Source organism: Rhipicephalus sanguineus, chromosome 5, assembly GCF_013339695.2.
Source record: "Rhipicephalus sanguineus isolate Rsan-2018 chromosome 5, BIME_Rsan_1.4, whole genome shotgun sequence".
NCBI classification, from domain to species: Eukaryota; Metazoa; Arthropoda; class Arachnida; order Ixodida; family Ixodidae; genus Rhipicephalus; species Rhipicephalus sanguineus.
In genome coordinates this window covers 204962971-204978361 of record NC_051180.1, presented here as the reverse complement: position 1 = coordinate 204978361, position 15391 = coordinate 204962971, and the positions used below count along the sequence as shown (strand labels likewise).

At 47.5% G+C, this 15391-nt stretch overlaps 1 protein-coding gene across 1 annotated transcript in view; it reads right to left on the bottom strand.

The window, feature by feature from the left end:
* Window positions 1-15391, bottom strand: part of LOC119394579 (collagen alpha-1(II) chain) — a gene marked incomplete in the record, with an annotated part of 1710759 nt that overhangs the window by 835984 nt on the left and 859384 nt on the right. Inside the window, 1 exon segment of the mRNA XM_049415838.1 lies at window positions 14916-14969. Coding sequence (XP_049271795.1) covers window positions 14916-14969 — 54 coding nt within the window.

The window sequence follows — 15391 nt, the reverse complement described above, 5'->3', positions numbered from 1 at the left end:
CATCGCCAGTACCGCGTCATCATTTTCTTATCAGATAAGAGGAAACTTCAGCTGCCATAATGCAAACATCATATACCTTCTCGACTGTACCTTATGCCATACCCAGTACATTGGTCAAACTGAGAATGCGTTCAGAACGAGAATAAACAACCACAGAGCACACGTAAAACCCCTGCCACACCTTCCTATCTCCAAACATGTTAATATATTTGGCCACCCCTTCCACACATTTTCTGCTGTGGTAGTTCAATCCAATTTCAAAACACACCATGACCGGAGCTCGTGAATCGTACCTCATCCACAAGTTTAACAGTGTATCTGGTGGCATAAATAAAAGTATAGGCCGACTATCGTGTATGGCCTGCAACGAACCAGAAAAATCATATTCTGCAGGCAACTCGATCCCAAAAAAACTCATGTGTATGTTCAGAATGCAGAATTTGAAGAAAACATATCCCTTTAATTTCTGTAGTGTACGTGATTACGGGTATGAGTGTCAAAGTCACATATTTCCTTCATTATTATGATTTTCCTCATTTCATTAATATTCCTGTGTGAATCGGCGTGCGTGCTCCTTCCTCCGTGTAGAGATGCTGTAACCTTGCAACCCTTGGCAGTCGCTTGAACATCGGTTGTTGTTTTCTATGCGTACGTGTTTGTACATGAGTGGTGAAGCGTTTCAGCAATTTCAAACACGAGCACAAGAAAGGAAACGCACAGGACAACGCTGGACTTACAACTGAAGTTTATTAGAAAACGATTTTCCCTAGGACGCCACCACGCATGCGCAAAAAGCACCATGATATCAACATACTATCTAGAACGCACCCCCACCCCCCTCTTTTTTTTACCGGACCTTAACACGTGTGCTACATGGAAATTATAGATTCTCAAGGTAATGAAATTCTTTATCAGTTATCAGCACCGAAGGTTCACTGACACATAATTCAGCGCCCAACTTCCTGATGTGGAAAGCTTCGCATATTTCTCTTTCCAGTCTATTGCGTTCCCTCCCCACTTCAGTTGTAAGTCCAGCGTTGTCCTGCGCGTTTCCTTTCTTGTGCTCGTGTTTGAAATTGCTGGAACCCTTCACCACTCATCATGTACCAACTAGCCCAGCAAAACACACTCCTAACATGTGTGTACATATATGTATGTGCGTGAATATATATATATATATATATATATATATATATATATATATATATATATATATATCATAATATATATATATATATATATATTTATTTATATTCACGCAGATACATATATGTATACATATTTTAGGAGTGTGGTTTGATGGGCTAGTTGGTACACGATGAGTGGTGAAGGGTTCCAGCAATGTCAAACACGAGCACAAGAAGTATGTGCGTGAATATATATATATTATATATATATATATATATATATATATATACATGAATATAGTACGTGCACACGTGTGTATGTGTATGTATGTGTGCATGTTATATATAATGACTCATTTGTTGAAGGAAATGTCTGATGTACTCCCTCATTCCGCATACCCTGCATCCTGACAAAACGAATTGCTTGGCGCAATACAGAACGGCACACAAGGAAGGTACACAAGGAACAAACACTAGGTAATTTTTGTCAGTATTGTGACGTGATCGCGACGTCAACGAAGACGGCAGGCGACGTCTCCAAGATGAAACACTTTATTTGGCCGAACTTGTGGCCGAGAAACGGAAAGGAAATTTACAGCAATACACACGTTATGCACAGATAGCGGCGAACAGAGCGTCGGCCGTCGATCACCTGACAATCGGTCAAGCGCGTCGGCATTTATACATGTGACAGCGACAACCAGCGTTGTCGCTGGTTGGCGCAAGCTCTAGAATAAGCTCCAGTGTTCGCGTCTTGCGCGCAATCTTAACAAGACGATCTACAATAATCGCGAAGCTTCTCGAACAATGAGGCGCGGTTGGGCTGAGCGTTGCTGACAGTCTTTGTGAGCAAAAACGAATACAGCCAAAAGTGATAATAAGAAACGCACGTGGCAGTATGCACTAACTAGGCCCCCAAAAAGTCCTAATATATACTGCATCTGTTCTCAATATTGTGCACCGGCGAACCGCATCTGTGACTTTGCGGGCAGTCCTTGATGAGTACCGCCAGCGCCTGCAAGGCCTCCGAGGTAAGCAGTCGACTTCGATAGCCACACCGAACCCCATCCTTCAGGTGCACGGGTGGGCACGCACTTAACAACTTTCGGCATGCTTCTACAAGATAACACGCTGAAGAATGACACACGCGCTGTACGTTGACACCCGGTGTCCGTGACCATATTTCATTTTCATCCCGAACTGTATGGATATAACCTTTTAGTGCGGTATTCGCGTTGTTGCCTTTGTCACTCGTTAACCTTTTTTTCCCCGAGCCACACACGTAGCCCAGTTTCTCTCGCCCTGTCTATTTGGTATTTATTTCTTGTTTGTTCTTGTGTTCTGACCCCGCCTCGTGTCAAGTTCTAACGAAGTGCGACACTGTGTATGTCAGTATGTTATGTCTCTGCCTCTCTCATTTCTTTTGTTTTTTTCGCTGTCTTTTTGTTGTTCTAGGCCCCTTTCCTTGCCCGTTCCAACGAATCGCGACGGTATATGCATCTGTGTCTGTATTGCCAGAATCTGTACTTAACCCGAGCGCAATGTCACAATGCCATCTTTGATAAAGGCCGGTCCCCGGCCGAAAGCTCAGAATAAATGGTATGTTTTCACTGTCACTATCTCATATATATTATATATATATATATATATATATATATATATATATAATATATATATATTATTATATATTGCCACAAGCGGTTCAACAATCTTCCGAAGAGGCCCGCCGCTTCCTGCATTTGTAAATGCCGCCAAACAAATGTCAAGCAAAGCGCCAGTGCAACGGCGGACTGCGCGTGTCAACGCACCATCGTGGGAAAAATCACAGCATACCACGGGTGAATGATGATGAGTGGTGCGAAGCTACGGAGGGAATCATCTGTAAACCGTGAAACTCTTCCGTGATGGCCCAGTACATAATATAAAGAGTGTGAAACATCGTGTATATATTAAACTCAAACTTTATTGTACTGTTGGTTTACGTGGTCCCTTCATTATCACTTGTGATCGGTGAAATGCAAGGAAGAAGTCCGCTCCCGAGCGAAAGAGCGCCAAGAGCGACCGCATTCCCCGCTCGCCCTGTGCGAATTAAAGGCAAGGCTAGAGGGAAGACAGGACGCGCGTTCCACGACGCGAGGTCGGTAGCATGCCCAACGAAAGCCAACGGAACGCGATGGCAAGTGCTCCGGCTTCGCATCGCCTTGGTTCCATTTAGCGCCCAAAACCAAATTGCTCAGTGTGCCTTGCGTTTTTCGTAGAAATAATTTCTTTATCAGTACATTAAGACAAAAGTTGAAAGCTCACTAGAGTGTATCGCCCGCAAAGTATGTCTTTTAGTGTGATTTAACTCTCGTACGGCAGGGTCCTCGCGCCGTTGCCGGTCCCACCTCGCCCGTTGACGATCGGGCGATGTGGCTGCATATAACTACTACACTTTAAGAAAACATCTGGCGTTCTTTCGTTCTGCTTTTACAAAACATCTGGCGTCTTTCGTTGGTTTATTTCATCAATCAACGGCGTTTTGAACAAAATTTTTATTGTTTAATCACGCACAGGAGAAATCTCACCAGGCACTACCTTGGAGGTAAACAAATGGCTGCTAATGCAATGAGAGGACAGAAGAAGTCGGCTTTTAGCTAAACACTTACACTTCTACTTCTACTAACGTTTCCTACTGGAACATGCCAATGGCTGCTAATGGGAATGAGAGACAGAAGATTCGGCTTTAGTTAACGCGCACGCTGCGAATTTTTTATTGTTCAACAACGCACAGGAGAAATCTCCCACCGGCACCACCTTGGAGGTCAAAGCGTAGACTTGTTACTCACTACTACGACCACGACGAGGGAACGAACGGGTGCCGCCTTAAGGAGCTTCGCCCCTAAAAGAAGAAGACTGGCGGCTCATGGTAGAGCGGCTCGGGAGAATTAACGCTAGCTGTCCATTCAACGCACGAGTCGCCGGAGCCTTGCACGTCGGTTTCGTTGGCGTTCGTTGGGCAGCAGACCTCGCGTCGTGGAACGCGAAGAGGGACGCTACGCGCGTCGTATCTTCCATGTAGCCCGGCCGTTAATTCTCACAAGGCGAGGGGGAACGCGGTCGACAGGCGGGCGAGAGGGTTGCGCGTAGGAGAGGAGGGAGAAGGGGAGGGGACGAGCATGCGCTCAGGTTGCGGCGTTGCGCAGAGAGAATTCGGCATGCGCCCGCGTTTCAGTGGACGATGTGGTCAGCCCAACACCACCACCACCACCACCACCACCGGATTGAGCTCCGCCTTAAGACTTCGACACTAACAGGCGCTGTATGTTGGTAACTTCTGGTGGAGGTGCGGGGTATGATTCAAGCCCACAACAGGCTAGGGAGCGTAGCCAGATCCCGGACGACTACCGGGAGAATTAACGCCTGTCCATCAACACACGAGTCGCCGCCTACGTGGTGAGCAGCCCGAGTTTGGCCCTCTCTTCGATTCATTGAGACCAGCGGAGACTGTGAGCTCAGACGACAGCTGCGATGGCTGCTCAAGCGACAGCATCTCCATCCCATATCATCGTGGTATTCTCCCGAACACCGGAGGTCTTCCACGGCGATACTTTCGAAGATGCCGAGGACTGGCTCGAGGGCTTCGAACGCGTCGCCAGTTTGAACGGTTAGGACGAAGCCAGGAAACTTCGTTACGTCTATGTGGCACAGCAGGATTCGGCACGTACGTGGTTTGAAAACCCTGAAGCGTCCTTGTTGACACTGGGATGACTTCCGAAGGGAGCTGCTGGTTACCTACCCGAACACGGACTGCAGAGAGAAGGCAGAGGCTGCTCTTCAGGGGAGGACCCAACGGAACAATGAGAGCGTGACCATGTACATTGAAGACATGTCGCGGCTCTTCCGCCGAGCCGATCCAAACATGGCCGAGGAGAAGTTGCGGCACCTGATGCGCGGAGTAAAGGAGGAGATTTTTGCAGGCTTGGTGCGTAATCCGCCGCGCACTGTGGCAGAGTTTAGATCCGAGGCAGCGACGATTGGAGAAGGCACTACAACAGCGTGCACGACAGTACAACAGGGACGTGAGCGTCTCTTCGGTTAGCGCGGTGTCGGCAACCCTCACCAGCAACATCGACGTCCTGCGGGAAGTGGTTAGGGCTGTCGTAAGGGAGGAGCTGCAGAAAATGCAACTGACCCAAGGTGCTCCAGCGATGCCCTCACTTGCGGACGTTGTGCGTGAAGAAGTAAGGCAAGCAATTCAACCCCAGCCTCAGGTACTGCACTGCGCACAACCGGAACCTCAACCTAGTTGTCGTACGCACAAGTTGTACGACAGGCCCTCGGACGCACGAACTTTGCCCAAGCTGCTGTTACGCCCTCGACGTTTCCCCGCAATACGCCGCCGCCCATGTCCGGAAGCAAGACCCCGTAAGAGCGATATATGGCGTACTGCAGACCGGCGGCCCCTATGTGTGACCTGCCTCCCCACTGTGGGAGGCAGGTCACCTCTATCGGGCTTGTCAGTATCGTCGAGTGGGACTGCGTGGCTTCCCAGTTAATGCACCATGTCCTCGGAACGGTGAGCGGCCTTACGAAATCGAAGAATTTTTATCTTCGGCCATACGATTCAGGAAACCCACCAACGTGAACCCAGGTCGGCAAGCATCGATGCGCTATCGGTCGCCCAGTCCTCGTCCGTCATCAACTTTCCCGAGGCGTCGTTCCCCTAGCCCACGACAGGAAAACTAGAGCCAGCGGCCTGTGGAGGCAAGGCCGCTGATACTCGGAGAACTGAAGACCTTCCACCGCTAACCCGACCGGACAACGGCAGTGGCGCAACGACAGACAAGTGCAGTAATGGCGGCGTTACCACCGAACTGCTAGTCACCATAGACGACCTCGAGGCCATTGCGCTGCTAGACACTGGTGCCGACTACTCAGTGGTCAGTAGCGTACTCGCAAAGAAGTTTAAGAAGGTGCTGACTGAATGGACTGGACCTCAGATACGTACTGCCGGAGGGCACTTAGTCAGCCCCGTGGGACTGTGCACCGTAAGGATAGGGATAAGAGGATTCATTGTACGTCGGCAGCTTTATTGTTCTTCCTGAATGTTCGCGTGAGCTGATCCTAGGCATGGACTTCTTGCAAGCAAACAACGCAATCATCGACTTGCAAGAATCTCAAGTTTCGTTTTCTACAGAGAATGCCGTCGCCATGTGCCATACGGAGCAACCCATCGTTTCACCCCTCCGTATTGTGGACGAAGGTGTCACCGTGCCGCCCCGTTGCAGTGTGATAGTTCTTGTCAAAATTGAAGTTTTACGTGATTGTGATGGACTAGGAGATGGAAACATAGGACTGCTACTAGAAAAGGGACTATGCGTGGCAAGAGGCATCGTTAACCGTCGTGACGGATGTGCGGATGTCCTATTAACCAACTTTGGAAATGAGGTGCAGCATGTGGCGAAGGGAACCGCCATAGCATCCCTGCATGATTATGTGCAAGTTGCGGATGTTTGTATACTTGATGAAGCACCGCCAGCCTCTGCGACAGTAGACAGTGTCCTCCAATCAATAGACATTGACAGAGAGCTGTCATCACCGCAGAAAGAGCAGATTGTGAACCTGATTAAAGAATTCTCAGAGTGTTTTTCAAATTCGTCGAACGCACTCCCGTCGCAAAGCACCGCATCGTGGTCGAAGAACATGTTAGACCTGTACCACCGGTGCGTCCGTGGAGTGGCGCCAAAAGAAAGGAGAAGCCATCAAGAAAATGCAATCGTATTGCTTGATATGGATGATACAACCGTCGCAATGTGAGTGTGCTGGCTGGTGGCGTAGTGCCCAAAAAGAAAAACAACAATCCCCTGACTACAGTGTTGACTACAGGAAACTGAACCTCGTCACGAAGCGTGATCTTTATCCACTTCCACGAATTGCATCTGTTTTCTTCTTTGTTCCTGTTAGGATTCGCGCAATCCAGTATTGAAGAATTATAAGCACTACATATCAGCTTACCGCGTCTGTGTTGGTAACAACTATGTTCGCTTGTTACCAATCGTACGCAACTATGAACAACACTGGTTATATAATATATATGCGACTCTTCAACATATGAGCGTGCGTAGTACCACTTCCATATTTCTGTGCGTCATCCGTAACGTTTCGCTCAATGTGAAAAATTACGTCACAGTCACGATAACGCGCATGCTTCGCATAACATCGATTCCCACGGTACGTGGGATCTGCCAAATTTTTTCAACTTCGTCGAACGTCGGACGCACTCCCGTCGCAAAGCACCGCATCGCGGTCGAAGAACATGTTAGGCCTGTACACCAACGTCCGTACCGAGTGGCGCCAAAAGAAAGGGAAGCCATCAAGAAGCAAGTACAAGAAATGCTTAGGGATGACGTGATACAACCATCCAATAGTCCTGGGGCGTCGCCGGTAGTGCTGGTCAAAAAGAAGGACAACACCCTGCGGTTTTGTGTTGACTAAGGAAACTGAACCTCGTCACGAAGCGTGATCTTTTTCCACTTCCACGAATTGACGATACCTTGGATAAGTTATACAACGCTCAATTCTATTCGTCATTGGAATTAAAGAGCGAATACTGGCAAACTGAAGTGGACGAACGAGATCGCGAGAAGACGGCATTTGTGACACCCGACGGACTATATGAGTTCAAAGTGCTCCCTTTTGGTTTATGCTCTGCTCCCGCTACCTTCCAGAGGATGATGGACGCTGTCCTCTCCGGACTTAAACGGCAATCGTGCCTCGTCTATCTTGATGATGTAGTGGTTTGTTCCTCTACCTTCGAGCAGCATGTGCAGCGATTGAGAACAGTACTGGATGCTATTCGCGCGGCAGCTCTGATTATAAAACCGGAAAATGTCACTTCGGATTTCGCGAACTTCGCTTCCTCGGGCACATTTTTAGTGCTGAAGGTGTGCGCCCAGATCCTGAAAAGATCACAGCAGTAGAAAACTTTCCGAAGCCACGAGACAAAAAGGCCATGAGACGATTCTTGGGCCTCTGTGCCTACTATAGACGCTTCGTTGAAAACTTTTCCAAGATCGCTGAACCATTGACACGGCTTACAAAAGAAGGTGTACCATTCATCTGGCACGCAGAACAAGAAGACGCTTTTTCTGAGCTGCGACGCCGTTTGCAGTCTCCTCCTATTTTGGCTCACTTTAAAAAAAAAGAAAAAAATCCGCGTGATGATGGAATTGTGTAAAAAAAGTCCTGGGGTGCAGCCTCACTGGCGACCACAGCCAGCAATGCACTCCCTCACCAGAGCAGGATTGGCCACCCTGGTGTAGTACTTGGCCACTACCTCCCACATGAATACACCAATTAACCCTCCGCACTCAGTCCCCAGCGGCTGCGAAGCAACTGACCAAGGCGGCGGTCAGACCTGCGACGCAGCAGAGGGTGCTAAGAATCTCTGGGTCCGGACAGGCCGCCATTGGAATCTGAACTTGGCTACGTATAACGCTAGAACTTTATCTAGTGAGGCGAGTCTAGCTGTACTATTCGAGGAATTAGAGGGTGTTCAATGGGATGTAATACGGCTCAGTGAGGTTAGGAGGCCACAGGAGGCATATACAGTGCTGAAGAACGGACACGTCCTATGCTATCGTGGCTTAGCTGACAGAAGAGAACTAGGGGTGGGATTCCTTATTCATAAAAATATAGCTGGTAATATAGAGGAATACTATAGCATTAATGAGAGGGTGATATGTATCGTAATTAAGTTTAATAAGAGGTACAAGATGAAGGTGGTACAGGCCTACGCGCCTACATCCAGCCATGATGATCAACTGGTTGAACGCTTCTACGAAGACGTAGAATCAGCAATGAGTAAGGTAAAGACACAGTATACTGTACTGATGGGCGACTTTAATGCAAACGTAGGCAAGAAGCAGGCTGGAGATCATGCAGTTGGGGAATATGGCATCGGTTCTAGAAACGCTAGAGGGGAGTTACTAGTAGAGTTTGCAGAACGTAATAATTTACGCATCTTGAATACCTTCTACAGAAAAAGGGCTACTCGTAAGTGGACGTGGAGGAGTCCTAATGGCGAAACTAAAAATGAAATAGACTTCATAATGTGCGGCCACCCGGGCATTGTACATGATGTGGAAGTAGTTAACAAGATCCGATGCAGTGACCATAGAATGGTAAGATCTAGAATTCAACTAGACGTGAGGAAAGAACGGCAGAAACTGATACGCAAGAAACCGATTAATGAACTAGCTCTGAGAGGGAAAGTACAGGAATTCAGAGTTTCACTTCAGAATAGGTATGCGGCTTTAACCGAGGAAACCTTAGTGTTGACGCAATAAATGATAATCTGACTAGTATCATTAAGGACTGTGCAGTGGAAGTCGGGGGTACAGTCGTCAGACAGAACATTGGTAAGATATCCCAAGAGACGAAAAACCTCATTAAGAAACGTCAAGCTATGAAAGCCTCAAGTGCAGCAGACAAAATAGAGCTGGCGGAGCTTTCGAAGCTACTCAATAGGCGTTAAGTAGCCGACATAAGAAAGTATAATATGGAGAGAATTGAGCATGCTCTAAAGAATGGAAGAAGCCTCAAAGCTATGAAGACAAAACTGTGCATAGGCAAAAATCAGATGTATGCATTAAGGGACAAGGAAGGCAAGGTCACAAACAATATGGATAGAATAGTTGAGGTAGCGGAAGAGTTCTACAGAGATCTGTACAGCAGCTGAGACAGTCAGGATGATAACGTAAGAAGCAGAAATAGCGCAGAGGAATCTGACATCCCACCAGTATTGACAGGAGAAGTAAAGAAAGCCCTAAAGGGAATGCAAAGAGGCAAGGCAGCTGGTGAGGATCAGGTAACATCAGACCTGTTGAAAGACGGTGGAGAGATTATGTTAGAAAAACTGGCCACCCTGTATACGAAGTGTCTCTCGACGGGGAGGATACCAGAATCTTGGAAGAATGCCAACATCATCTTGATCCATAAGAAAGGGGACGTCAAGGACCTGAAAAATTACAGGCCCGTAAGCTTACTGTCCGTTGTCTACAAGCTATTTACAAAAGTAATTGCTAACAGAATTAATACGACATTAGAGTTCAATAAACCAAGGGACCAGGCAAGATTTCGTACAGGCTTCTCAACAATAGACCATATTCATACTATCAATCAGGTGATAGAGAAATGCGCGGAATACAACCAACCCCTATACATAGCCTCCATAGATTAAGAGAAGGCATTTGACTCGGTGGAGACATCAGCAGTCATGCAGGCACTGCGGAATCAGGGCATCGACGAAGCCTACATAAACATAATGGAAGAAATCTACAGCGGCTCCACGGCCACTATAGTCCTCCATAAAACCGCGAGAGAATCCCAATAAAGAAGGGCGTACGGCAGGGAGACACGATCTCTCCAATGTTATTCACCGCGTGTTTACAGGAGGTTTTCAGGGCCCTAGATTGGGAAGAATCAGGGATAAGAGTTAATGGAGAGTATCTCAGTAACCTGCGATTCGCTGATGACATTGCATTGATGAGTAACGCGGGAGACGAATTACAGCTCATGATTACTGAACTGGATACGGAAAGTAGAAGAGTAGGTCTGAAAATTAATATGAATACAACTAAAGTAATGTGGAACAATCTTGGCAGCGAACAGCGCTTTGCGATAGGTGGAGAGACACTGGAGGTTGTAAAGGAGTACGTCTACTTAGGACAGGTAGGAACCGCGGAGCCGAACCATGAGAGTGAAATAACTAGAAGAATAAGGATGGGATGGGGCTCATTCGGCAAGCATTCTCAAATCATGAATGGTAATCTACCACTATCCCTCAAAAGAAACGTATATAACAGCTGCATCTTACCGGTACTTACCTACGGAGCAGAAACCTGGAGACTTACAAAGAGGGTTCAATTTAATTGAGGACGACGCAGCGAGCGATGGAAAGGAAAATGATAGGTGTAACCTTAAGAGACAGGAAGTGAGCAGAGTGGGTCAGAGAACAAACGGGGGTTAAGGACATCATAGTTGAATCAAGAAGAAGAAATGGATATGGGCCGGGCACGTAGCACGTCGGCAGGATAACCGGTGGTCATTAAGGGTAACTGACTGGATTCCAAGAGATGGTAAACGCGTGAGGGGGAGACAGAAAATTAGGTGGGTAGATGAGATTAAGAAGTTTGTAGGTATAACGTGGCAGCAGAAAGCACAGGACCGGGTTGATTGGCGGAACATGGGAGAAGCCTTTGCCCTGCAGTGGGCGTAGACAGGCTGATGATGATGATGATGATGAAGAGGCGGAAACAGACATCCATACCGACGCCAGTAACGTGGGTCTCGGCGCCATCCTTATTCAGTGGCAGAATGGAGAAGAAAAGGTTATTGCATACGCAAGCCGCACTCTATCGAATGCTCAGTCGAATTACTCAGCTACAGAGAAAGAGTGCCTCGCAGTTATATGGGCCATCAGCAAGTTCCGTCCATATCTATACGGCAGGCCATTCCGAGCGATCAGCGACCATCATTCATTGTGTTGGCTGGCAAATCTCAAGGACCCTTCAGGAAGACTTGCTAGATGGAGCCTGCGTCTGCAGGAATATGACATCACCGCCGTCTACAAGTCCGGCCACACGCACAATGACGCGGATTGCCTGTCGCGTGGACCAGTCGAGTCTTCATCTTCTGATCATGGAGAAGATTTCCCATTTCTCGGAGCTCTCAACGTGTCCGAGATGGCCCGTCATCAGCGAATGGACCCGGACCTGCTCCTGCTTATTCAGTACTTGGAGGGTCAGCAAGTAAAGGTACCGCGAGTTTTCGTCCGCGGATTGTGTTCCTACGTACTCCGGAATGACGTCCTCTACAAGAGAAACTTCGAACACTGTGGTGAGACGTTTCTGCTTCTTGTACCTTCATCACTGCGAGCGAAAATATTAGAAGCGTGTCATGATGACCTATGGGCTGGACATTTGGGTATTACTCGGACTTTAGCAAGAATCCGCCAGAGATATTATTGGCCAAAGTTAATGGATTCTGTACAGCACTATGTGAACTCATGCCGAGAATGCCAAAGGCGCAAAATACCGCCATTAAAGCCAGCAGGCCTGTTGAAACCGGTAGAGCCCCCGAAAGTACCATTTGAGCAGGTGGGAATGGATTTACTTGGACCCTTTCCTATCTCATCGTCGGGAAAGCGGTGGATCATTGTAGCGACAGACTACATGAAACGATATGCTGAGACGTCGTCTCTCGCAAAAGGAACCGCGAATGAAGTGGCTCAGTTTTTCATCAGCCAGGTAGTATTACGACATGGCGCACCTAAGGCTGTCATAACCGACAAAGGAACGTCGTTTACTGCCCCTTTGATGCAGTCTATAATGAAACTCACACATACCGACCACAGAAGAACTACAGCTTACCATCTGCAAACAAACGGCTAAACTGAAAGGCTCAATAGAACGCTCGCTGACATGATCGCCATGTATGTGGACGTCGAACATCGAACATGGGACAGCATTTTACCGTATGCTACATTTGCGTGCAATACCGCAGTGCAAGAGACGACGCACTTCACACCATTCCAACTTGTTTACGGTAGGACGGTGACAACGACCCTAGACGCGATGTTACCTGTAAGCAATACGAACGAGGATGACGCTGACATCAGCGAATACAGAGAAAGGGCAGAAGAGGCCCGACAGTTGGCAAGGCACCGCATAATTCAACAGCAGGGCGTCGACGCAAATCGGTATAATCTGAGGCGAAGGGATGTCCTGTACAATCCGGGAGACAAAGTGTGGGTGTGGACGCCTGTACGTGCACATGGCCTTTCTGAAAAGCTGATGCGGCGCTATTTCGGCCCTTACAAGGTACTTCGCCGGATAAGTACCTTAAACTACGAGGTCATTCCTGAAGGCCAAGTCTGCTCGACACGACGAAGAAATCACCCCGAAGTGGTACATGTAGTACGAATGAAACCCTACTACGATAGGCACTGAACAACATCATCGACACACGTGCTCGAACATCAAGACAAGCCCTACCATTCCAAACTGTTACCCTTCTGGACGCATCGGGACGATGCGTTTTAGGAGGGGGGAATAATGCCACAAGCTGTTCAACGTCTTCCGAAGAGGCACGCCGCTTCCTGCGTTTGTAAATGCCGCCAAACAAATGTCAAGCAAAGCGCCCAGTGCAACGGCGGACTGCGCGTGTCAACGCACCACGTGGGAAAAAGAAGAAGACTGGCGGCTCATGGTACGAGCGGCTCGCGACTAGAGGCGAAAACAAGAGGTCGATGAAGTCGGGCTAGCGAGCGTGGAACATTTTGGCTTGAGTGTTGTCCTTAAGTTCACGGCACAAGTTCGCCTTGAATAAATAGGTCTTTTTACTAACAGGCGCTGCATGTGTTGGTAACAATATATATATATATATATTGTGAGCACAATATTCACAACATGCTTCCTTCATTCTCTTCACCTGTATGTAATCATCATCACTGTGAGCGTCATCTTCGTTCTGAGCGTTGGTCAGGCGGCTCTGGTGAATAAAAGGCGTCGAGACCACGACTGTGCTGCCGTCTTTCAATATATATATATATATATATATATATATATATACTTGAAGGGAAGGTACAGCAGGTCCGGGTATTTTCTATATTGAATGAAATTGCAGGGTAGCATTTTGAAAAGGAAAACTGCCTTTACTAACGTGTCGGCCATGGCACGACCTTCGTCAGAGTCTTTCACGTCTCTGACGTCTTGCGTGACCTTGTGGCATAGGAGGTGGGGTCATTCATGTGATAGCTAACTAATGCATTATTTCTCAGATTTTTTAAAGTTCCCTTTTATTTAATTTTTTTCTTTCCTCTATGTCTCTTTTCCCTTTTTATAGTGATTGGTACTGTATGCATCTGCTGTCACTTTAATGAGATTGCATATGTACATTTTAAAATACATCTCACTGAACTTCACACGCGTCTATCTGAAGGTCCAAAATTTCGTTGAATCGGAGTTTTTGCCCGCGTCTTTATTCCTTTTGTTACGTAGTGCGAAAACATGCTTTATCATGAGTTGTTTCTGATTTGCACGAATCATAATAACGACTTTTGTGTTTCTCCGGCTAAAACCATGCCATGGTCGTGACGCACACAGTAGCGGAGGGTTCATGAAGATTTGAGCACTTGCAGTTAGCTGACGCGCACTCACATCCCAGAGTACACAGGCCTCTAGCATTTCGACTCTATCGAACTGCGACCATGTCAGGCTCGGGATCGAGCCCATATGTTGCGGGTTAGTGGCAGAGCACCGTAACCACTGTCCAGCTGCGGCAGCAAAACTTGCCCGAACCAGTACTATTTCTACTTATCAACTCTCCCGCCTACATTACGTTGTCTTAGGCAATGACCTTTACGCCGCAAAACAAAGTATTCGCATTGCCTCTTACAATATCACAGCGTCACATAAGTTGCCCTGACGCCATCGCAAGTATGCGATCTTTATGTAGCTCTACGATTTCGAATTAATAAGTTTCTCAGCGGAATGCTACGTCACCTGAAATTGTGCCACTGTTAATGGTCATGGTTTCGTCTAAAAATATGGGCGTTTGAGCGCAATGCCATCGACATGTTTACTGTAATAAGTTCAGGAAGGAACTCTTCGTGTTCTTGCTTTTTTCCCCATGGAAGGGGAAAACTGCCCTGGGGTGCACAGACGTATGCGCCATGTGACAATCGCCACTTCGCTTACTTCAAAGTTATGAATGTTTATGACATTTATGACAGGTTTCACTCACCTTTATTCCTGGTGACCCGGGTAATCCTGGTGGGCCGGGGTGCCCCACGGGACCCTGTAGATGTCAAATAATGAAATCCAGGGTTTGAGAGAATCCCGTCTAGCTGGGAGCACGCATTGTAGAAAAGGAGCAAACGCCGACCGCAGTAATGAACGCTTTAAAATAAACAAGACGTTTCGGCTCCTGCACAGGAGCCTTGTTCACAATGAAGCGTAAAGGTACGGTACGTTTCAACAGGTGCCACAAGCATCGCACATGCACGTGAGGAAAGTTTCCATCGTTACGGCTCTATCGTCTGTATTATAAATGATTCCAGATAAATAGGTTTAGACAGATTTTTTAAATGCGAAGCATTTCTTAGCGAACCTCAGGCACTTTGGCCGTTTCTCTCTACGTATCAATCTATCTATCTATCGATCTATCTATCTATCTAGCCACCTACGTCTGGGCGCTCTCCCGATCGTCTCCATAACCTG